The 22,564-nt window shown below is 47.0% G+C and overlaps 1 protein-coding gene across 1 annotated transcript in view; it reads right to left on the reverse strand.

Moving 5' to 3' along the window:
- Positions 1-22,564, reverse strand: part of MAP3K1 (mitogen-activated protein kinase kinase kinase 1) — a 212,254-nt gene that overhangs the window by 42,132 nt on the left and 147,558 nt on the right. Inside the window, exons 14-15 of the mRNA XM_033957630.1 lie at positions 10,728-10,890; positions 8,390-8,521 (exon numbers count right to left, since the gene is read on the reverse strand). Coding sequence (XP_033813521.1) covers positions 8,390-8,521; positions 10,728-10,890 — 295 coding nt within the window. The remainder of the gene's footprint in view (positions 1-8,389; positions 8,522-10,727; positions 10,891-22,564) is intronic.

The raw sequence follows: 22,564 nt of genomic DNA on the forward strand, positions 1-22,564 counted from the left end.
TTTCCCAGCTTCCCTTCTACTTCTACACCTTAGAAGCATAGAAACATAGAAATAGACGGCAGATAAGGGCCACGGCCCATCAAGTCTGCCCACTCCAATGACCCTCCCTATCTATCTTTGCGGATAGATCCCACATGTCTGTCCCATCTGGCCTTAAAATCTGGCACGCTGCTGGCCTCAATAACCTGAAGTGGAAGACTATTCCAGCGATCAACCACCCTTTCAGTGAAGAAGAACTTCCTAGTGTCACTGTGCAGTTTCCCGCCCTGATTTTCCACTGATGCCCCCTTGTTGCCGCGGGACCCTTGAAAAAGAAGATATCTTCTTCCACCTCGATGCGGCCCGTGAGATACTTGAATGTCTCGATCATATCTCCCCTCTCTCTACGTTCCTTGAGTGAGTAGAGCTGCAACTTCCCTAACCACTCCTCGTATGGGAGCTCCTTGAGTCCCGAGACCATCCTGGTGGCCATTCTCTGGACCGATTCCAGTCTCAGCACATCCTTGCGGTAATGCGGCCTCCAGAATTGCACACAGTACTCCAGATGTGGACTCACCATGGATCTATACAGTGGCATAATGACTTCAGGTTTACAGCTGACAAAACTCCTGCGTATGCAACCTATGATTTGCCTTGCTTTGGATGAAGCTTGCTCCACTTGATTTGCAGACTTCATGTCTTCCCTGACAATCACCCCTGGGTCTCTTTCTGCTTCAGTTCTTGTCTGGATCTCGCCGTTTAGGGTGCCGGTCCTCGCAGTCCATTCAGAATTAAGTCCAAAATTGCATTTCCTCTTGTATTTTCCTTGACAAGTTGTTCCCGGAAGCAATAGCCTACAGCATCCAGGAACTTGGTCTCCCTAGCTCAGACGGAGGTGCCTAGGTTCCGGTCTATCCCTGGATAGTTGAAGTCACCCATGATAACTGCGTTGCTTCCCTTGCAGTTGCATTTAATCTTGTCTGTCATTTCTCCATCAATTTCTTCGGACTGCCCTGGGGGTCGGTAGTAAATGCCTATCTTCGTTTCCAGTCCATTTGTTTCCGGAATTTTGACCCATAGAGACTCTAACTTATCTGTCTGTTGTGGCGTGTTCTCTCCAGTAGATTCAATTCCCTCTTTGATGTATATGGCAATGCCTCCACCTTTTTGAGTCACTCTGTCTCTGCAGTATAGTTTGTATCCCGGTAGCATAGTGTCCCAGACGTTTTCCTCAGTCCACCATGTTTCCGTGATGCCGATGTCCACGTTATCTTTTTGTGCCATAGCTTCTAATTCACCCATCTTATTCCCTAGGCTCCTTGCTTTCGTGTACATACACTTGATTTTGCGGCCTGTTCCTTTCTTGCATTTCCTTCCCTCTTGTGTCCCTTTCGATCTGTCTTCCCTGTAATCTGGTGAGTCTTCCCCTCTATTTCCTGCACGGTATCATCTGGGTATATTGGTTCCCAAATTATCGACTCTCTCTCTCAGTCAACTGTCATCTTTCCCCTTGTTCCTGGTGTATGTCCATCTCTCCAGCCTTAGGTCCATGTCCTTCGTTCCTATCCATTTTCTCTCATCCTAGCGTTGGCTTGCATCGGACTCGTCTTCTTGTGGGTTCCCTCCGCTGTTTCCAGATCTCGCTGCTGTGTCACCCATTTCTTCCTGGTGGTTGTCTGTTGGGTGGTCCACACTCTCTATAGGTGTATCTCGGCAGTTCCACTGTTGCTGGTGATTTTCCATTGCCTCCCTGTATGCCTCCTCTATGAACTTCTCCAGCTCTCAGACTTCTTCCTCGATGGTGTCCTCTGTCTTGATGTTCTCTGCATCCTCTGTCTTCCTCCTCCACTACTTGAAGTGCCTCCAGTTCCAGTATTCTGCCCTCCAGGAGTCTGACTTGTTTCTTCAGTTCTCTGCATTGCGGGGAGGTAGTTATATATATGGCAGACAGTGCAGAAAACTGGGTAGCTCAACATCCTGCTTCTGTCTGCTGCTTCCATTGCTGCCCACTTGCCGGTCTGCTGTGAATGTCTTCTATGCCTGCTGTGTCCTCTGTGTCTGCCTGGTTGTGTGTCCTCTACGCCTGCTCTGTCCTCTGTGTCTGCCTGGCTGTGTGTCCTCTGTGCCTGCTGTGTCTGCCTGGCTGTGTGTCCTCTGCGCCTGCTGTGGCTGTCCTCTGCGCCTGCTGTGTCCTCTGTGTCTGCCTGGTTGTGTGTCCTCTGTGCCTGCTGTGGTCTCCTTCTGCTCTCCTTTAGCAGTGGCTTGTCCCTTCTCAAGGCACGGCTAAACGGTTGAGCGCCTTTGGCCCTTCCCCCTTTTAAGGGGGGAGCTTTGGTGGTAGACGTCGGGGGTGGGCAGAGCTACCTTTCGCTGATGCCTCTAGCTCTCTCCTGCCTTCTGTTGCTCCTTCCGCTCTCCTGTTCTCTGCTCTGCTTTTCTCTCCTCTTTTCCTGCCTCCTGCTTGCCTGCTCAAGCCTGTTTAACTGAGCTCCGTTGGCCCCTCCCCTTTTAAGGAGGAGCTTTGGTGGATGATGTCAAGGGGTGGGCAGAGCTACCTCTCACCGATGCCCTTGCTCTCTCCTGCCTTCTGTTGCTCCTTCCCCTCTCCTGTTCTCTGCTCTGGCAGATGATGGAGAGGATGGGTTTAGGATCTCATTTCTTAGCTTGGGTGCAGGTGTTTTATAGGGCTCCGAGGGCAACTATTTGAATTAATGGTGGTTATATGGAATTTTTTTCTATTGCTCATGAACACGACAGGGTTGCCCCTTGTCCCCCCCGCTTATTTGCTCTTTCAGTGGAGATCCTCGCTATTCGCATATGAGAGCATTTGAAACTGCAGGGAGTTTGGGTTGGTGACCTGGAACATCGTATAGCCTTGTTTGCTGATGATGTTTTGCTGTATGTGAGGGACTATTTTCATTGAGCTTTTTTTTAAGTTTGGTGGGGTGTCGGGGTTCACTGTGAACATGGATAAATCTGAATTGTTGGAAGTCACCTTAGACGAGGATGATGTTCATTGGTTATCTGTGCGATATCCCTTTTGGTGGGCCTTGGGGACGATTCGGTACTTGGGGATTCGCTTGTCCACTGATTTATCCCAACTGTATGATTTGAATTATGCTAAGATTGTTCAACAGATTTGGGGCTGGGATAAGGGGTCCCAGCAATCTTCTGAACATTTAGAACAGTTGTGGCACTTTGGGGTCTACCTAAACCAATCTCAATCCTCTACCAATATTTTAGAGGTTCTTCTCCTTTTCACCCTACCTATCAGAGGGCATGGGAATTGGATCTGGGGTGTCATTTTACCGATAAAGAGTGGTCTTGGATATGTTTTGAAGTAGGTAAGGCCTCCTCATGTGTACTTATCCTGGAAAATGCTTACAAAGTGTTTACGAGGTGATATTTTACTCCTGTGCATTTGCACTGGATATATCCTGGGACTTTTGCTATTTGTTGGAGATGTGGGGTGGGATCTGGAACCTTTCTGCATATTTAGTGGGAGTGCCCGGTCTTGAAACTTTTTTGGAAACAAGTGGTGGGATGTCTGTCTCAATTGCTGCAAATTCTTCTACCCTTTACTCCACAGGGCTGTTTGTTGGGCTTTTATAATGTGTGCTTGCATACCTGGCAAACTAAGCTTTGTTGATGGGGTCTGGCAGCAGCTAAATGCCTGATTGCCAATCATTGGCAACAGGCGCCGCCGCCTACCATGTTGGATTGGACTTTAAAGCTTCGGACTGTGAATGCCATGGAACTTTCCATTGCAAAAAGCCATGGATATTATTCTTTACACATCCGGACTTGGTCTCTGATTATGGACAAAGTGACTTAAGTTTATCAACAGGGGAGGGTGGGTTGTTTGCTGGGGTGATCTCCTGAAGAACCAACAGGGGGGGGGTCCCCTTCTCGGACAGCTCAGGTTCAATGGGATAGAGGATGGGGTATGAAGTACTGTTTGAGAGTGGGTATCGGGTTTATTGCTGTGATGTTGGGAGGTGTATCTTGTGCACTTTTGGTTTAATGATAGTTGTCTGTTTTGCATTCATGCTACTACTGATATCCAATTTTTCTGTTTTGTATTTACTATAATATTCAATAAAAATTTTAAATTAAAAAACAAAATCAAATAACAAATGGTGAAGAAAAAAAAAACAAAAAACGGAAGGAACACAAAAAAAGTGAAGTTTGACGCACTGAGGTTAACTCTGAAATGCAGCTTCTCAGTTCCATGGAAAACTAATGGTCCCACAAGCCAACATTGGGCGGATGGGAAGGCACCAGCACGCATACAGAACGGGCAGTACTTAAAATTTAAAGTGACAGAACACCGACTGTCTATACCAGGTTCCAAGGATGAGGTCATCCACACGTGAGAATATATACCTACTTGTCCTTGGAGAATACTGAGAATTTGCACATTGCTGATGGGTTTAATATATATCAAGGACACGCATATGCAGTAGTAGTATCTTTATAGTCTGCTGTGATCCTGTTTAGACCATCAATTACTTATGCTTTCTCTTTCATGTTCTTCCTAATAACCTGGATTCACATCAACAAAAATTGTCCTGGCCCAGTGGTCATATCAAGGGCACCTTCCCTACTTGGTTATAAGTACAGGGCTTGAGAAAAGAGTGTCAAAATTACTCAGCTTTTTGGAGCTGAAGAGATTTGGAAAGTATTCTAGATAAGATATCATGTTTTGGTTATATATCTATTTTTCATCCATTCTGTTTAGTATTAGTATTTTGTGTGGTTGCTAAATAATATTTTCATATGTAGGTATTATCTGTGTACACTCTTATGTTTCCTTTTCTTCTCTCTTGTTTACTATTTGACGGAAGTATTTGACAAATCCTTTAGCAGATGACAAACTTTTTCCTGTACAGTATAAAATGAACTAATGCCTATAGCAAGAGTTCTTCTGGAATTGCTTAAACCCTGAGCGGGAATAAATATAATCAGATTTTAGCATTTAGGGTGATAAAGAATGGCATTAACTGTTTAGTAATGGTCCAGTGACAGTTCACATATTTTCATCAGTCAAAGTCATTAACAACATTTTGATATATTGCCCTTCTAGGTAAGCTCAAATCAAAGCACCTGATTTGCGCCTAATCAGGTCCATCCATTCTTATTCTTATCTTGATTACAAATAGGCAAGACTATGCAAATTCAGTTTTTAGTGGTTTGCCACAGAAGTCAGTACGTTATCTTCTATCCAAAATGTAGCTATTAGGTTTAGAACTGAAGTCCATTATACTGACCATCTAAAGAAAGCCCTTTGACTTCCAATTAGTTTTAATATAAAAGTTAAAAATTTTGGTATTAGCACAAGGTGGCTTCTTATATTCTCAGCCACTCCTTGTGATCTTAGGGGATCAAAACTGCTTAACATTACCATATCTGTCTCAGGCAAAACTAGACTCTATAAGGCAGGCACCTCTTTGAGAGTGCTTTCAACTCCTAACTCCTTTTACCTTGGGTTCTGCATCCCCAATCTTACATGTCATGTTTGTCTGTCCAAGTTAGATTGTTAAGTTCTTTTGAGCAGGGACTGTTTATAAATGTCAAAATGTACAGCACTACGTACGCCTTTCAGTGCTATATAAGTGATAAGAAGTAGAAAATGTTCCCCCTTTATCTAAAATTCAACAAGAGCATGCAATTAGAGAGGTGGAATTAGTTGATTTTTTTTTTTTACTTTTTATTTGTTGTTAATTTATAACAAATGATTTATTTTTAAATTATAATTATGTTTAAGTCATACTTGAGCAGCAATATAAAAAAACCACTTGATCTCCTTGCATGGAGAGTACTATATCAAACATTGTGAATAAATATTTGTAATTGTATATATAGAAATGCATGCACAGACCTACGTTGCATAATCAAGAAAATACCTATATGCATTCTCTAGTCATTAAATGCTACATACTATGAGATATTTCAATCCTACAAACTTTGCTTCTTTAGTATTATCCAATAAACATTTTTTAAACTAATCCATAGCATATCATTTATTAGATTTCCATCATACCACTTGTAGGAATGGTATTAACTTTAATAAGTCTGGTCTTTAGCGCAAGCCAAATAAAAGAAATTACCTAGAGATTTTTTGTCATTTCCTCAGCAACTGCTTTCAATTTCAATGAGAAATTTTACGTATTTAGTCATCATACTATAAAATATTTTATTACCTTAAGCTAGTTTGCAGTTAACTGACATTTAAGCATTACCATCTAGTGATTTTTTGCATATTAGAAATGTTTGAACTAAAACACAGTAAAATAACATCATTCAAACAATACAATTAAAAATGGGTCAGAATTTCAGTCAATGTGAATGCTCAAAGCGTCCACACCCAGGGATAGGTAAGAACTTGTGGGTCTGCTCTGAGTTTTGGCCGATTCTAAAAGTACTATTGATGCACTAAAATTTTTACATGCAAATGATTCGGGTGGAGGTTTGTCGTAATCCCTGTCTCTCCCATCTGATTGATTGCTGTGAGAGTGACTCTCACAAATGCACAGAGCCGGCAGGGGAAGCCTGAACAGCTGAGAAGCAGGGGAAGCTCCAAAGCAATCTCCTGCCACTCAGCTGTTTGGGGCAGGAAACCTTTTTTTTTAATGGGCACAGATGCTGTGTGCACGCTACACATGCACAATATCTGTCCCATTAAAAGAAAAAGAAAAGAGCCCCCTCACCCCCTGCCGATGACAGCTCTTCCCGATGTACTGAACCCCCCACCCGCAAAAATTGGCAGGAGGGATGCCCACTCCCTCCTGCCTTGCCGAACCCACCATGCCAGTGAAAATTGGCAGAAACAATTCCCCCCACACAAGCAAAAATCGGGAGGGATGCCCACTCCCTCCTGCCTTGCCAATCCCCCCTCCCCTCATGAGAAAAAATTGGCAGGAGGGATGCCCACTTCCTCCTGCTAAAAAAGGTCCCCCTGTGCCAGGTGTCACCCCCTTGAACCATCCCCTCCACCCCCCAAAAAAAAGGCAGGAGGGATGCCCACTCCCCTCCTGCCACCGGTGCTACCCCCTGCAGCCTGTGTGAAGAGAGCAGGAGGGAGGCTCAGTCCCTCCAGCTCTGAGGCCCACCAATCCAAAATGGTGGGCCTTCCACTTCTCGATGCATCATGTGATGAATGGGGAGGGACCTAAGGCCCAAATTGGCTCAGATGCCTAAATCCCCACCCCTCCTCGTGCATCACATGATGCACTGAGAAGGGGAAGGCCCGCCATTTTAGATCAACGGGCCTCAGAGCTGGGAGGACCGAGCCTCCCTCCTGCTCTCTTTACACAAAGGCACTGGGGGGAGGGAGGTTCTGGAGATCATCCTGTGGCAGGAGTGAGTGGGCATCCTTCCTGCCTTTTTTTTGGGGGGAGGGGATGGTTCAGTCCCTGGTGCTGGTTCATTGGGGGGGGGGGACATCAGAGAGGGCTGTCATGAGGTGCTTTTTTCGTGTGTGTGTGGGGGGTTAATGGGGCAGATATTGTGCATGTGTAACACATTTAAAAAAAAAAGTGCTGGTAAGACAGGTAAGCAACTGGTATTGACCAGTCACTTTTTTTGATCGCCTTTTTTTTTTTTTTTTGCATCGCCAAGCGATATTAGTGCATCAACTGCACAGGTAGTTTGCATGGAGTTTTAATATTAAGTAGCTAATTTGCATGGCTGGATCGGAAAATGGGCGATCTAAGGGAAAAACATGCAGTGAGCCATTTTGTGCATCGGGTCGGCAAATGCGATTGTCGCTGAAGCAGTCAAAACTGGTTTAGTGACAATCGTTGACAGTGCATCTAGGCTCCAGCTTTTTTAACACAAGTCTTCCAGTTAGGGAAGTTCTTAATAGCCTTGTCAATCTGTCTCTGTGGCAGCTGTCAGAGATCAACTGCAGTGCTTCTTTGGGTTTGGCAATTGTTTGCTTCTCTGGATAGAGCTTTTGAAAGATCTCCAAATTGCTCCCAGACAAAAGTCAACATCACTGTGATATCATTAACAGTACACTGGTATCTTGTTTAATTTTTAAATAATGGTAGTTTTACAGTGCAAACATTTTTGAATGCTAAAAAGAGGGGATGATTTGAAGGCGCAGAAATTCACCTAATGAGTTAGAAGCATTACCTGAGATGGAGGGGGGAGAGGGGGAGGGAAACCTCTATTGTTATATCCTGATCGGGAACAAATATTTCTTTCTTTCAAGATAAATAAATCATTTTGGAGTCACATAATGATGATATTTCCAGATGTGCCTCTTGATATTCAGTCTGTCTTGTTTTTGGTTGGCGGACATTTTTTGTTTTGCTATTATATTGTCAGTTGAACTATTCATTAAAAAGAATGGAACACAAAACAGCAGCATTTCCAGTAATGAAAATACCCTTGAGGGTCCCACCTTTAATATCCCTGTGGATTATCTGGCTCTCATGGAGGTAAGAAAGGCCACGCAGCAGCTGTTCAGTGTAATTTATAACAACAGATTCTTTGAAAGGTCCATACTTGCTGAGCAAATGGGCAATAGATCCGCCTGGAAGATAAAAAGTATCATTCAGCAGTGATTTATATAAAACATAGTAGCAGGCTTTTCTCCAGAAGCCTTGGGTTCCATTTAACTTTACTACACAACGTAAGAGCTCTTAAATTAGTTTTCATCAGTACTTAAGTACCTAGACAACAAAAGTCCTTAAGTAAATTTAGTACCAAACCTTGGTTATACAAAAATCAGTTAAAAGAGAAATTAAAAAAAAAAAAAAAAGTACACGATTAAAGTTAGCAACCCTGTCAGAAAGTCTGTAGGACATTACTACTTAAACCTCACATTCCTGTGCACAGGGAAGACAAGAGCCAGGAGGGCTTGGCCCAGGGAGTATAAAAAAATAAAAATGCTCCCCAGGCAGGCCCTACCGTCTCCCTAGTAGAGGGAGAGATGCTTACAATGTAGACCAGCAAAATGCTGGCCTACACTGTAAGTAGACGCGGCCACTATACTTATTGTGGCAAGGGATCTCCCTGCCGCAATAAGTATAGCGGCTGCCTGTCTCCCCCCACCAATCGCCGAAAGGTCGCCCACCCAATACCCGATTGCTGGCAGGAGGGTGTCCAACCCCTCCTGCAGGGAGGCCGGCCACCTAACACCCTGATCGCTGGCAGGAGGATGCCCAACCTCTCCTGCCGGAAGGCCGCCCACCCAACACCCCGATTGCCAGTAGGAGGCTGCCAACCCCTCCTGCTAGAGGACGCCCGCCTCCGGACCCCCCCGACACTAACACCCTCCCACACTAACACCCCCTCGATGACCCCCCTAACCTCCCCCCACAACTAACCTTTAAATTATTGGCTGGATGGTCTTGCTGCTGTCCGTCCGGCAGGCCTGCCTCGTTGAAATGAGGCGGGCCTGCCCCTTCCCGCCCTATCCCCGCTAAGCCTAAGGCCCGATTGGTCCAGGCTTAGCGGGGATGGGGTGGGAAGGGGCAGGCCCACCTCATTTCGATGAGGCAGGCCTGCAGGACGGACAGCAACAAGACCCGCCCGGCCAATAATTTAGAGGTTAGTTGGGGGGGGAGGTTAGGGGGCGTTAGCGCAAGAGGCGGTTTTAACGTAGGGAGGCATTAGAGCGGGGGGGGTCTGCAGGGGGGGCATCCTCCGGCAGGAGGGGTTGGGCACCTTCCTGCTGGCGATCAGGGGGAGACAAGCAGCTGCGGCTGTTATCCCTTGCCGCGATAAGTATAGCGGCCGCATCTACTTACAATGTAGGCCAGGATTTTGCTGGCCTACATTGTAGGCGTATCTCCCTCTACTAGGGAGACACGTAGGGCCGCCTAGGTTCGCCTAAGGCCCTTAGGTGAGCTTAGGCGGTCTTGCGGGCCTCCCTAGGCTCCTGGAGGCGCCTTCAATATTGGTGGCTTGCCTGGGGAGCATTTTTTTTTAAACATGCATCCTGATTGGCTACAGCCTACAGCTGCCTAAAATCAGAACGCACTTTGCTGAATCCGGGCCTCAGGGCACAGCTAGGTTGAGGAGGCCCAGAAGGAAAAACCAGAGCCCTACTGCCTCTACCTCCACGTGACTCCCAGACACTTAGGGCTCCTTTTACTAAGCTGCGTTAGGGCTTTAACGCGCGGAATAGCGTGCGCTACAATGCCGCGCAAGCTGGCGTTAGTTCTAGCCGCATAGCGCAGGGTTAGCGTGCGCTAATCTGCTGCGTGCGGTTAAAACACTAGTGCACCCTAGTAAAAGGAGCCCTTATAGATGTTACTCCCAGGTAGGCCAAGCTCATCTTGGAGCCTTGCAGAATTCTGTGTGGAAATCCAACTAACGGCGACTTATTATTGTAAATTATAAGCCTGCTAATTAGGCAGTATATCGAGTAATGAATAACATTTTGATTTCAAAATTGGAACCTAACTTTTGAATTTAGCATGCAACATATAAAATAGTATTTTATACATAAATCCAGACTGGAATGATTTGTTTTTCTTATTACTTATGTGTGGCTTTTCAAAATGGAATCAGCCAGTTACTAAAAATTATTTGAACCTTTTACCTTACCTTCCTTATATTTAAATTTTAAAGCAACATTATTTCTGCAGGCTTTCTAGGACTTGTTCACAATTTTTTTTATTTTTTATTTTCACGCTCACAATTTGACATTGCACATTCAAGATGCATTTTCTCCATTACTCATTCTATATAGGATTTGTATTCTTTTCAAAAACATAAAGACATTATTTTACCTGCCATCCACTCTATGAAGAGATTGTAGTTACTCTTTTCACATGTGGCGCCTAACATTCTAATGACATTCGGATGGTTCAGATGATTCATCATTCTTATCTCTTCCCTCAAGGCTTCAACCACCTCTTCTTGTTCAGATGTTGTGTTCCTAACGTAAGTCACCTATTTCAGGTATTAATAAAGAAGAAAACAAAGATGGTTCCCATGCAAATCACCATGAATGTCAAAAGAATGTGTAGACTCCATTTCCAAAACACAACTCAAAAATCAATACATGCAAAAAAAGTGTGGGGGTATTTTGTAAAGTTTTTCTCTACTTGTAAGGCATGGTTTACATGTGGAAAAAGCTTTTTATAAAATTGCATAGTGGTACACTTGCAAGACAAGATAGCACATACATATACATGCACTGTGGATAGACATTCCCGAGGTGTAATTTGGGTAAAACAGAGAACTGCAATGCACATGCATTAAAAAAAATAATAATAATAAAGTACCATATTTTTTGCTCCATAAGACACACTTTTTCCACTCCCAAAAAGGGGGTGGAAATAAGGATGCGTCTTATGGAGCGAATAACCAAACCCCCACCCCACCCCCGTTGCCTTATCTCAATTCCACTGCCCTCCCTTGCTGAACGTGATTCCCCCATTGCCTTATCTCAATTCCATTGCCCTCCTTCGCTGGATGTGGCTGCCTCTCCGGCAGCAAAGCGGCGCTGCCAGCCTGGTCGGCTGACGTGGCTGTCTTGTCTTCTCTCCGGCCCTCTTTGCTGTTGGCCTCCCTACTGGTGTCTCAGGGCCCGTCTGGAGGGCCTCTGCGCATGCACGGACGTGATGCCACACATGCATGTGATATCACGGCGATGTCCACGCACTTCTGGGTACCTTGAGCTGTGGCCAGATTCTGGCTCGCCAAGTTTGAGACACACTGCACTACATGCTGCGGCCTCTAAGTCTTGCTTTGGAAAGCTTCCCTTTAAAGTTAGTCATATGGTGATGTAGGCGATTGTTTCCTGGAATAACTTATCAAGGAAAATACGACAGGAAATGCAATTCTGGACTTCATTCTAAATGAACTACGAGGACTGGTGCAAGGTGTAGAAGTAGAAGGGACGTTGGGAAGAAGTGATCACAATATGATTCACTTCAACCTGGATACAGGGGCAAAAACATCGATCCAGAACGACGGCCACGGCACTAAACTTCCGAAAAGGAAATTACGAAGGGATGAGACTCATGGTGGGCAAGCAGATTAAGAAGAGGATAAGCACTGTAAAAAACACTAGAGCAAGCATGGTCCCTTTTTAAGGACACAGTCATCCAGGCGCAAAATCTATATATACCGCGTATCAACAAGGGATCCAAGAGGAAAAAGAACAAGGAACCGGCGTGGCTCACTACAGCGGTAAAGGGAGCAATCAGAGACAAAAAGACTTCATTTAAAGAATGGAAAAGGTCAAAAATGGACAAAAACTGGAATAAGCACAAACAACATCAACGCAGGTGCCATAAGGAGGTAAAAGGGGCCAAAAGAGATTACGAGGAAAAAATAGCCAAGGAGGTGAAAAACTTCAAGCCGTTCTTTCGATATATTAAGGGGAAACGACCCGCGAAGGAAGCATGGAATAAAGGGAATGCTAAAGGAGGACAAAGCAATCGCCGACAAACTGAATTTACCGAAGAGGATATACACAGCATACAGGAACCCATCAGGCTATATGCTGGGAAACTGACAGGGTTGACGGTCAGTCTAGAAGAGGTATGCAGGTAGATCGATAGGCTTAAGAGCAATAAATCCCCAGGACCGGATGGCATCCATCCAAAGGTCATCAAGGAACTGAAAGGGACTATAGCTGAACTGCTTCAACTAATAGCCAATCTGTAGAGGTGCTGATAAAGGACCGCATCATTGATCACCTTGAAGGATACAATCTGATGAGTACCAGCCAGCACGGCTTCAGCAAAGGAAGATCTTGCTTGACAAACTTGCTGCACTTCTTCGAGGGAGAAAACAGGCAGATAGACAAGGGTGACCCAGTTGACATTGTAAATCTGGATTTTCAGAAGGTGTTCGACAAGGTTCCGCATGAACGACTACTTTGAAAAACTGTGAGCCATGGAATCGAGGGTGAAATACGTTGATTAAAAACTGTCTGGCGGATAGGAAACAGAGAGTGGGGGTAAATGAACAATACTCGGACTGGAAAAGCATGATGAGTGGAGTGCCGCAGGGTTCGGTGCTTGGACCGTGCTCAACATATTTATAAATGACCTGGAAATTGGTACGACGAGTGAGGTGATTAAATTTGTAGACGATACGAAGTTATTCAGAGTAGTGAAGATGCAGGAGGATTGTGAAGACCTGCAACATGACACACACACTCGAGAAATTGGCTGCGACGTGGCAAATGAGATTTAACGTGGATAAGTGTAAGGTGATACATGTTGGTAACAAAAATCTTATACACGAATACAGGATGTCCAGTCCAGTACTTGGAGAGACACCCCCCCCCCAGGAAAGAGACTTGGGAGTACTGGTCGACAAGTCAATGAAGCCGTCTGCGCAATGCACGGCAGCGATGAAAAGGGCAAACAGAATGCTAGGAATGATTAAGAAGGGGATCACGAACAGATCGGAGAAGGTTATCATGCCGCTGTACCAGGCCATGGTACACCCTCACCTAGAATACTGCATCCAGCACTGGTCGCTGTACATGAAGGACACAGTACTAATCGAAAGGGTTCAGAGAAGAGCTACTAAAATGGTTAATGGGCTGGAGGAGTTGCCGTACAGTGAGAGATTAGAGAAACCGGGCCTCTTCTCCCTTGAAAAGAGGAGACAGAGGGGACATGATCAAAATATTCAAGATAATGAAGGGAATAGACTTAGTAGATAAAAACAGGTTGTTCACCCTCTCCAAGGTAGAGAGAACGAGAGGTACTCCCTAAAGTTAAAAGGGGATAGATTCCGTACAAACATAAGAGAGTGGTAGAAAACTGGAACGCTCTTCTGGAGGCTGTTATAGGGGAAAACACTTTCCAGGGATTCAAGACAAAGTTAGACAAGTTCCTTTGACCTAAGGGCCGCCGCATGAGCGGAATGCTGGGCACGATGGACCACTGGTCTGACCCAGGAGTGGCAATTTTTATGTTCTTATGTAACTAATGAAAGATGTAAGGGAAGCTAGGTATCAACAGTTTCTGGAGAGCAAGACAAAAGCATTAGCTTGTGGTTCAAGGATCAGGAATCATACTAAGCAGTGGGACTTGGAAAGATGAACTTCAGCTGCTTCTTCATCAGTTAAGGGGGGAGAAAGGAATGTCCTTTTGAAGAGTGAGGAGTTCAAAAGACCCTGACATCTCATTCTCTATCATTAAGGCCACCCATGGGGATTACTGGTCCCTTTCTGTGGAGGTGCAGGTAGGGGGAAGACTGTCTTTTCCATCAGGAATGGACCCTTGTTACCACTGACCAGTGGGTCTTAAGAGGTTATTCCCTGCAATTCATAAACCCCACATCAGATGTCTTTGTGTCTTCTCCCTCAAGAGAAAAACTAGGAATGCATGTTGCATTGATTGCTTTGGCTGGGAGCCCATGACATTGAAAGAATAGGATCAGGGGTGAAATTCTATATATTTTATTGCTCCAAAAATTACAAAGATTAGGGGACACTCGATGAAACTGCAGGAAAATACTTTTAAAACCAATAAGAGGAAATATTTTTTCACTCAGAGAATAGTTAAGCTCTGGAATATGTTGCTAGGGGTTGTGGTAAAAGCGGATAGTGTAGCTGGTTTTAAAAAAGGTTTGGACGGGGGCGTGGCCGTGCAGAGAACAGGGAGGACGCGTGTTCCCTGAGCTCCGCTGCTCTTTCCCCTGCCCCGGCTTCCCTGCACTAAATTCTGCGGAAATTGTCTCCACCAAGCGCCATCCTTTGCTCCTTGGGGGCCCATGGACAAATATATCTATAGAAGTGCAGCGGATATGGCCTCCAAGGTGGGAAAAAAGGACCGGGAGTGGGCGAAATCGGGACCCAGCCACGAGGACAAGATGGCGGACCAGGGAGATGCAGTGGCTGCAGGGGGAGCGGAGTTAATAGCGCGCCTCACTGAGGCAGTTGTTTCGGCGCTAGGGACGCGCCTGGATAAAATGCAGGAATCGCTGGATACCTTATCTACAACGGTGAACGACTTTAACTCCCGGGTCGCTGAGGTGGAACAGAGGGTTGGAGCTGCAGAAGATTCCCTTGTCACGTTGCAAACTGAAGTTAAGCAGTTGCAATGCAAAGTGGGACACTTTGAGGAAAAACTGGAGGATCTGGAGAATCGCTCCAGACGGAACAATCTGCGCCTGGTGGGGGTCCCTGAATCTGTGCAAGACGGAGATTTGCTTCCCACGCTGGAAACTTGGTTGGCGGCGGAGCTGCTGGGCACGCGGGGCCTGGGACCCCTGCGTATAGAAAGAGCGCACCGGCTGGGACGAAGGCAAGAGGGGGCGACCAGACCACGTGTGGTGATTCTTCGCATTTTGAACTTTGCCATCAAGGACCTTCTCCTCCGCAACTATCGCCAGCGCAAAGATTTACAATTTCAGAACCAGCGCATCCTCATCTTTCAGGATTACTCTGCACAGGTGGCCTCTTTGAGGAGGGGTTTTTCGTCTGTCTGCAAGCAACTCACTGAGAAAAAGCTACGCTTCACGCTGCAGTTCCCGGCTAAACTTCGGGTGATCTATGAGGGACAGCCCCATCTTTTTGATACCAGTGCGGCGGCCAGAGCGCAACTGCTTCTATGGTACCCGGATCTGGGGTCCGGCACCTGAGATCCTATGACGTTACTTTTGCTTCCTCAGTTTGATTTGTGTGGGGTAGCCTGCGAGACGCGGGTGTTATCCTCCTTGGCACTGTTCTTTTGCACATGTTGTGCCGGTATCCGGTTTGTGGCTCCTCCCTAAGGGGAGTATTATTGTATAGCTTGGGTTCCTGGCTGGGTTCTGAATGAGTTGTTTCTCTCCCGGTTCTGTGTTACTTATCTGGGCACCTGGGCTCTCCATAGGGGCTTTGGTTGAATACTTCGGGCTTGGTGGATGTTATGGAGGCTGGGGCGGGGGTGGGACTTTGGGCCCTTTGGTTTCCCCTCTCTGGAGTGGTGGTGTGGAGTGCATTGGTGGGTGTGGGAGGGGGGAGGGGGTTCTTGGAGTGGGGGTTGGGGTGGGGGGAGGGGGGTGTGGTTGTGGATGGGACTGGGGGGTTTGGTGCGGGGGTTGTTGAGGCTGTGGGTTTTGGTATGCTGGGGGGAGGAGGGAGGGGGGAGTTTTGGAGGGGGGGGTGGGGAGGGGCTCCTGACCTGTGTGTTTGTGGTTGATTCCTGTGGGGACTTGAGGTGGGGACTGGGCTGCTGGGGGATGGGCTGGGACCCTCGGCAGCTGTTTTGTGCTCTTTTTCTCTTTTGGTATCTCTGGTTCTTTTTTTCTCTTTTATGCCTGTTAAGAAGGGTTTGAGATGTGTGTCTTGGAATGTCGCAGGTATTAATTCTCCTATCAAGAGAACTAAGATCTTACAGTGCCTAGCTAGACATCAGGCGGACATAGTTGGCCTACAGGAGACTAAGCTCACTGAACGGGAACATGGTAAATTGTGTCAATCCTGGGTGGGGCAGTGTTACTCGGCCTCCTCATCTAACGCCAAGGCTGGAGTGGCACTGTTGATCCGCAAATCAGTGTCCTATACCGCATCCAGGGTCCTTTCTGATCCAGAGGGCCACTATGTTATTGTTCAGGGTTCCCTCCATCAGCGCCCTGTAATCCTGGTGTCTGTTTACGCTCCCAACAGTGCACAGCGGTCCTTCTACAAGAAATTGTTGGGGGTACTGCTGTCTGTTTCACAAATTCATGAGTCTCAGAAAATCTTTTTGGGAGATTTTAATTCTATATTGGACCCGCTTCTGGATTCTTCTAAGGGATCTCTATCCACCTCCGGTAGGACCGATAATGGGCTGGCTGCTTGGCTGGAGGCCTTAGATCTAGTGGATGTCTGGCGGACTCTACACCCAGGGGAGCAGGATTTCACTCACACGTCTAAAGTGCATGGTTCCTCATCTCGAATAGATTACATTTTTCTCTCACGCTCCTCCTTCTATGCGGTTCATGCGGCTGAGATTGGGGTACTGGCTATCTCGGATCATACTTTGGTGTGGATGGATATTGGACTCTCGGAGGGAGCCCGGGGGGGAGGGAGGCACTGGCGATTCCCGCTAGCGCTTTATTCGGACCCGGATTTTAAATCCTATTTGGAACAGCAGTGGCGGGATTATGTGGAATTTAATGGGGTCCATGTAGAAAATGGAACTCTGTTTTGGGAGGCAGCTAAGGCGGTGCTCCGAGGGGCGGTGATAGCTTATTGCGCGCGCCGTAGGAAAATGCTTGCGGAAAAAATCTTGGTTCTTGAACGCAAGGTGCGGGACAGTAGACTTTTGGTTCTTCGGAATCCTACCCTGTCTCATAAGCATGCCTTCCAGGCGGCCCAGTCAGCACTTCATGCACTCCTTCATGAGAGAGCCCACAAAACCCTTTTTTATTATAAGTACCGCTTATACCGTTTTGGTAACCGGCCAGGTAGAATGCTGGCCCAGATGACTAAGGCGAGGCGGGGGTGCCACCTTAATTACCGCGCTTAAAGATGATGGGGGACGATTGGTCACGGAGCAGTCTCAGATGGAGCGGCTATTTGTTACCTTTTATAGATCTTTATACACGGCGGAAGTAGTAGGTCAAGAGGCTCCAATTTGCGCATTTTTGGATTCGTTGCCCTTACCCAAATTGTCGACGACGGAATCAGACGTATTGGCCTCCCATGTAACCAGAGAGGAGGTGCTGGAGGTTATCAAGCATCTTCCCCTCTGTAAATCTCCAGGTCCGGATGGCTTTGGGGGAGAATTCTATCGCCTCCTTCAGGGGTATGTGGCAGATCCGTTGCGGGGCTATTTCGCCAGTGTGGCAGAGGTGGGGCAGTTTCCTCCGGGAGCAAATCGAGCGCTCATTACTGTATTGCCTAAACCGGGAAAAGACCCCTTACTGGTGGGCTCCTACAGGCCTATCTCGCTTATTAATGTTGATCTAAAAATTTTAGCTCGGGTTCTGGCCAACCGTTTAGCCCAGTTTATTCCCTCTTTGGTGGGTGTAGATCAAGTAGGGTTTGTGAGGGGACGATTAGCTTGTCATAATGTTAGGAAGCTCCTCCTTGCTCTGGCCCATTGTGATTCTCGGAAGCAACCAGCGCTGGCTATTAGTTTTGACTCCGAAAAAGCCTTTGATAGGGTGGAGTGGGCCTTCCTTTTCCCTTTACTGCGCCACTATGGGCTGGACGGGTTTTTTATGAGAGCTCTTGGGGCCCTTTACTCCCGTCCAGTGGCGGCCGTCTTGGTTAATGGAGTGGCTTCTCCGGATTTTGTGCTCCAGCGGGGCACTCGCCAGGGCTGCCCATTATCCCCTTTGCTTTATATATTGTTTCTGGAGCCCTTATTGATTTCCCTTAGATGTCATTCTCAGATAGTTGGGGTAGAACTGCGAAACTCCTCTTTGCGCTGTATGGCTTTTGCTGATGATATTATGGTAATGTTGACTGACCCGGTCTCCGGCCTCCCTAGATTACTGGAGACGTTTTGTCGGTTTGGGGAGATCTCGGGACTCAAACTCAATGTGTCTAAATCGGAGGCGCTCCCTCTTCATATTAGTATCCCGCATTCATGGGCTGAGTTCCCGCTCCGGGAAGCTTCACAGCAGGTAAAATACTTGGGGGTTTTGATACCGTCTTCCCTCCCACGACTCTATGAGATCAACGTGAAGCCATTGCTGCGGGGCACGGTGGAGCTACTCCGATTGTGGGGCGATTTGCCGGTGTCCCTTGCGGGGCGTATATTCTTATATAACATGATGATTGTCCCACGGTGGCTGTATCTGCTTCAAACTCTTCCGCTGTGGTTACGGACCAGGGACATAGATCGGCTGTACGGTGCCTTGAGGACTTTCTTATGGCGAGGGCGCAGGCCTCGGCTTTCTTTACGTATTTTGATGTTGCCAGAGTCGCAGGGGGGATTTGGACTGCTTGACCTTCGCGCCTATAATCTGGCATGTGGGGCTCGACTGCTTCGGGACTGGTGTATGGAGAGCTCCTCTTTTTTGCTGTTTTCAGTGGACAGGGATTTTTTACATCCTATCTCTGGGCTGTTTTTACTACATGCTCCTGCTGCCCTGTTGGACTCTGCCTACAGGGGACATGTTGTTTGGGCCTATATGAGACACATTTGGAAATTATTGTGTAAACATATGGGCATAAACTCTACTACCACTCCTCTACTCCCGCTGGTGGGTAACTTACACTTTCCACCGGGAAGTCACAGCAGAGTGTTTCGGACTTGGCATGCACATGGAATCCGTAGACTGGGGGATGCTCTTTCTGATAGTGGCACTCTTCTTTCCTCGGCCGAATTGGGATCCCTGTATAAGCTGGATGGGGTGGATGCTTTTGGCTACCTCCAGCTACGTCATTATGTTCTCAGCCTCTCTGGGAGTCGTTTGAGCGGCACGGTGGCAAGGGACTTGAGGAAATGTTTGGCATTGGGGGACGATGCGGCACCATGTCTGCGATATTATGTCAATGTTTTGGGCCCCCCTTTATTGACCGAACGGGCTGATTGGTTGGCAGGGGCGTGGAGTGCTGACTTGGGCTGCATGGTTTCGTCTGACTTAGTATCTCGCTGTTTTGTCAGTGTGCGCGCCATATCCTGTAATATGCTACATAGGGAACAGGAATATAAATTCATTAACAGGGCTTTTATCTCCCCTCATAGAGCACACCGGGCCGGTATTGCAGATCACGCGGGGTGTCCCAAATGTTCGGCAAATCCTGCTTCCCTGGGGCACATGTTTTGGGACTGCTCTTATGTGGGAGCCTTCTGGCAGCGTATCTGGTCCTATTTGTCCTCGTTGGTTCCGGGACTGCCGAGCTGTAACCCCTGTATAGCTCTTTTTTACCAGGAGACGGAGCTTCTTGGTTGCACTGTTGGGCAGCGGCAGCTGATTTACAAGGCCCTTTTGTTGGCTAAGAAAGCCATTTTGACTTTCTGGCGAGAGCCGCATGCTCCCTCTTTCTCTCGATGGCAGGGGTCTCTTTATGACCTTGCGCTCTTGGAAAGACGAACTGCGGGCACTAGGGATGAACGCAGGTGGTCTCGATTTCAGGATATATGGGAGGAGTATTGGCTGACCCTTTCCCACCGTGAGCGGAGTCTCCTATTAAATTGTTAATCTGTATTGGGCCTTTTTTCCTATAGATTCTGTTGCGGGATTCCTCTCTCAATCTCTTTCTTGTTCTCCTCTTCTCTCCGTTGGACTTGGTTCTCCCTTTTCTTGCAGGTTTCTATTCTGTCTCTCATGGGCTTCTCCTTTGTCAACGTTGTTTTGTTTGTTTATTTGTTTATTTTGTCTATGTCTCTCACAGGTCGGGGGCAGGGGTGGGTGGGGGGGATGGGGGGGTAGACCCCATTGTTTCTGCTACATAGTACTGAGGGCTCTGGTGTTGGGATGTCTCATTGGGTTATGGGGGGACTTTGGAGGGTGTTCAATAGAAAAACTGTTTTGAGCTCCACTTGTTTTATGAGCAATCTGATATTCCTTATGCTTTTCTTCTTTGTCTTGTGTACGCCCGGATGGGCGTTTTCTGCTGGATTGCTGGATGTTTCTGTACTTTGTTCTGTTTCATGTTTGATGGTTTGCTCAATAAAGAAATATTATATATAAAAAAAAAAAAAAAAAAAAAAAAAGGTTTGGACAAATTCCTGGAGGAAAAGTCCATAGTCTGTTACTAAGACATGGGAGAAGCCTTTGCTTGCCTTGGATCGGTAGCATGGAATATTGTTATTCTTTGGGTTTTGGCCAGGTACTAGTGACCTGGATTGGCCACCGTGAGAACGGACTACTGGGCTTGATGGACCATTGGTCTGACCCAGTAAGGCTATTCTTATGTTCTTAAGTAAGAGAGCACATTCCATCTTATTCTGGACTTTAAAAAGGTCAATGTCTCCAATGTAGTAGTAAAGGGGAGGGAGGGGCAGCAGACCATCATGGGCACCATCTTGGTGGTGGCGGCACTGGCACCTCTCCTCCTCTCTGTCCCCCTCGCTATGCACATGCCTTCCCTTTCACCCGTACTTCTAACTCTTCACTGGCGCAAGCAGCATCTCCAATCTGCTGCTCGCACTAGCCTAGGTTCATCAGAGGGAGAACCAAGGCCAACATGGGCAGCAAATTGGAGATACTGCCCATGCCGGTAAAGTTAAAGAGATATGGGGCAAGAGAAGGTGCAGGGTGGAGGGAGAGAGAAGAGGGCGTGAGCGTAACTGCCCCAGGCACCTACTACTCTCGCTACACTACTCAGTGCCTCCCTGTGATCTCACACTTTGAAAATGGAGATTTTGTCATTAGTAATCTCCTCTGTTAAGACAGGGAAATTGCCAACTTTGCTAGACCTTGCAATACTTATTTCCATATTATGATCAGTGTTTCTTGCATCTTGTACAAGCATTTTCAATTCAGGGCCTTCCATCAAGCAACTGTGCCCAGGACCTTTCTCAAAGTTATGGCAATAGCAGCCATGCATTTCCACAAATAGGGAATTTAGTTCACCTGTACTATTCCATATGTACTTTTTAATATCATAACAATTCTTATGTAATCCGCCTTGAACCGCAAGGTAATGGCGGAATAGAAATCACTAATGTAATGATTAGCTGATTTGAGCCAATACATAGATTCACAGTTGGCAACAGCCAAGGTGATTCTCCTGTAGTAATGTCTAGATCAGGGGTGCCCAATACGTCGATCGCGATCGACCAGTAGCTCAGGAAGGCAACGTGAGTCGATCGCGGAGCCCATACCAGACTCCGTGATAGACTCGTGTTGCCATCCTGATCTACGGGCCGATCAGCCTTCCTCTCCAGTGTTCTTCCTAGGGCCTTTTAGCTGGGCGGTCCGCACAGCTGTCATCTGCCGCTGCTGTACATTAAAAAAACCGGCTTGGAGATTTCAGCCCGTAGCGAACTTATGCTCCGGGCTCTAACGTGTGCGTGCCGGCTTCTCTTCTCTTCCCTCCGAAACCGGAAGTTATGTCCGGGGGTGTGGGGGGGTGGAGAAGGAAAGCCGGCACGCACATGTTGAGAGCCCTGAAGCAAGCGTTCGCTACGGGCTAATGCGGGAGACAGGTTAGTGAAGCATTTGTTCTTCTTCCTGCCGGGTCCTGCCTACTTTCTATTTCCGCGAAGGCAGGACCCAGCAGCATTTCCCCCAATAGGTTGATCACGATCTTGGGCTGATCAGCCTTCCTCTTCCCGACGGCAAAATTGACGTCGGGGAGAGGAATGCTGGTTGGCCAAAGCAGGGAGAGCTTGGGGCCTGTTATTGGTGGCGTTTGGGTCCTGGTCCCCGATGGCAATGGCAGTGGCAGTGGCTTGGGGGAGGGCAGGGAGAAAGAAAGAAAAAGGGCAGGCAGGGAGACAGAAGGAAAGCAGAGAAACAGAAAAAAAAGAAAGGGAGGGAGAGAGAAAGAAAGGGCAGGGGGAAGGAATGAGGTCTGGAGGAGAGGAAGGGAAGAAAGATTGGATGAACAGTCAGAAGAAGAAAGTGCAACCAGAGACTCATGAAATCACCAGACAAGGTAGGAAAAATGATTTTATTTTTAAATTTAGTGATCAAAATGTGTCTGAATGTATATCTGCTGTCTATATTTTGCACTATGGCCCCCTTTTACTAAACCGCAATAGAGGTTTTTAGCGCAGGGAGC

Source organism: Geotrypetes seraphini, chromosome 1 (genome assembly GCF_902459505.1).
Source record: "Geotrypetes seraphini chromosome 1, aGeoSer1.1, whole genome shotgun sequence".
NCBI lineage: Eukaryota > Metazoa > Chordata > Amphibia > Gymnophiona > Dermophiidae > Geotrypetes > Geotrypetes seraphini.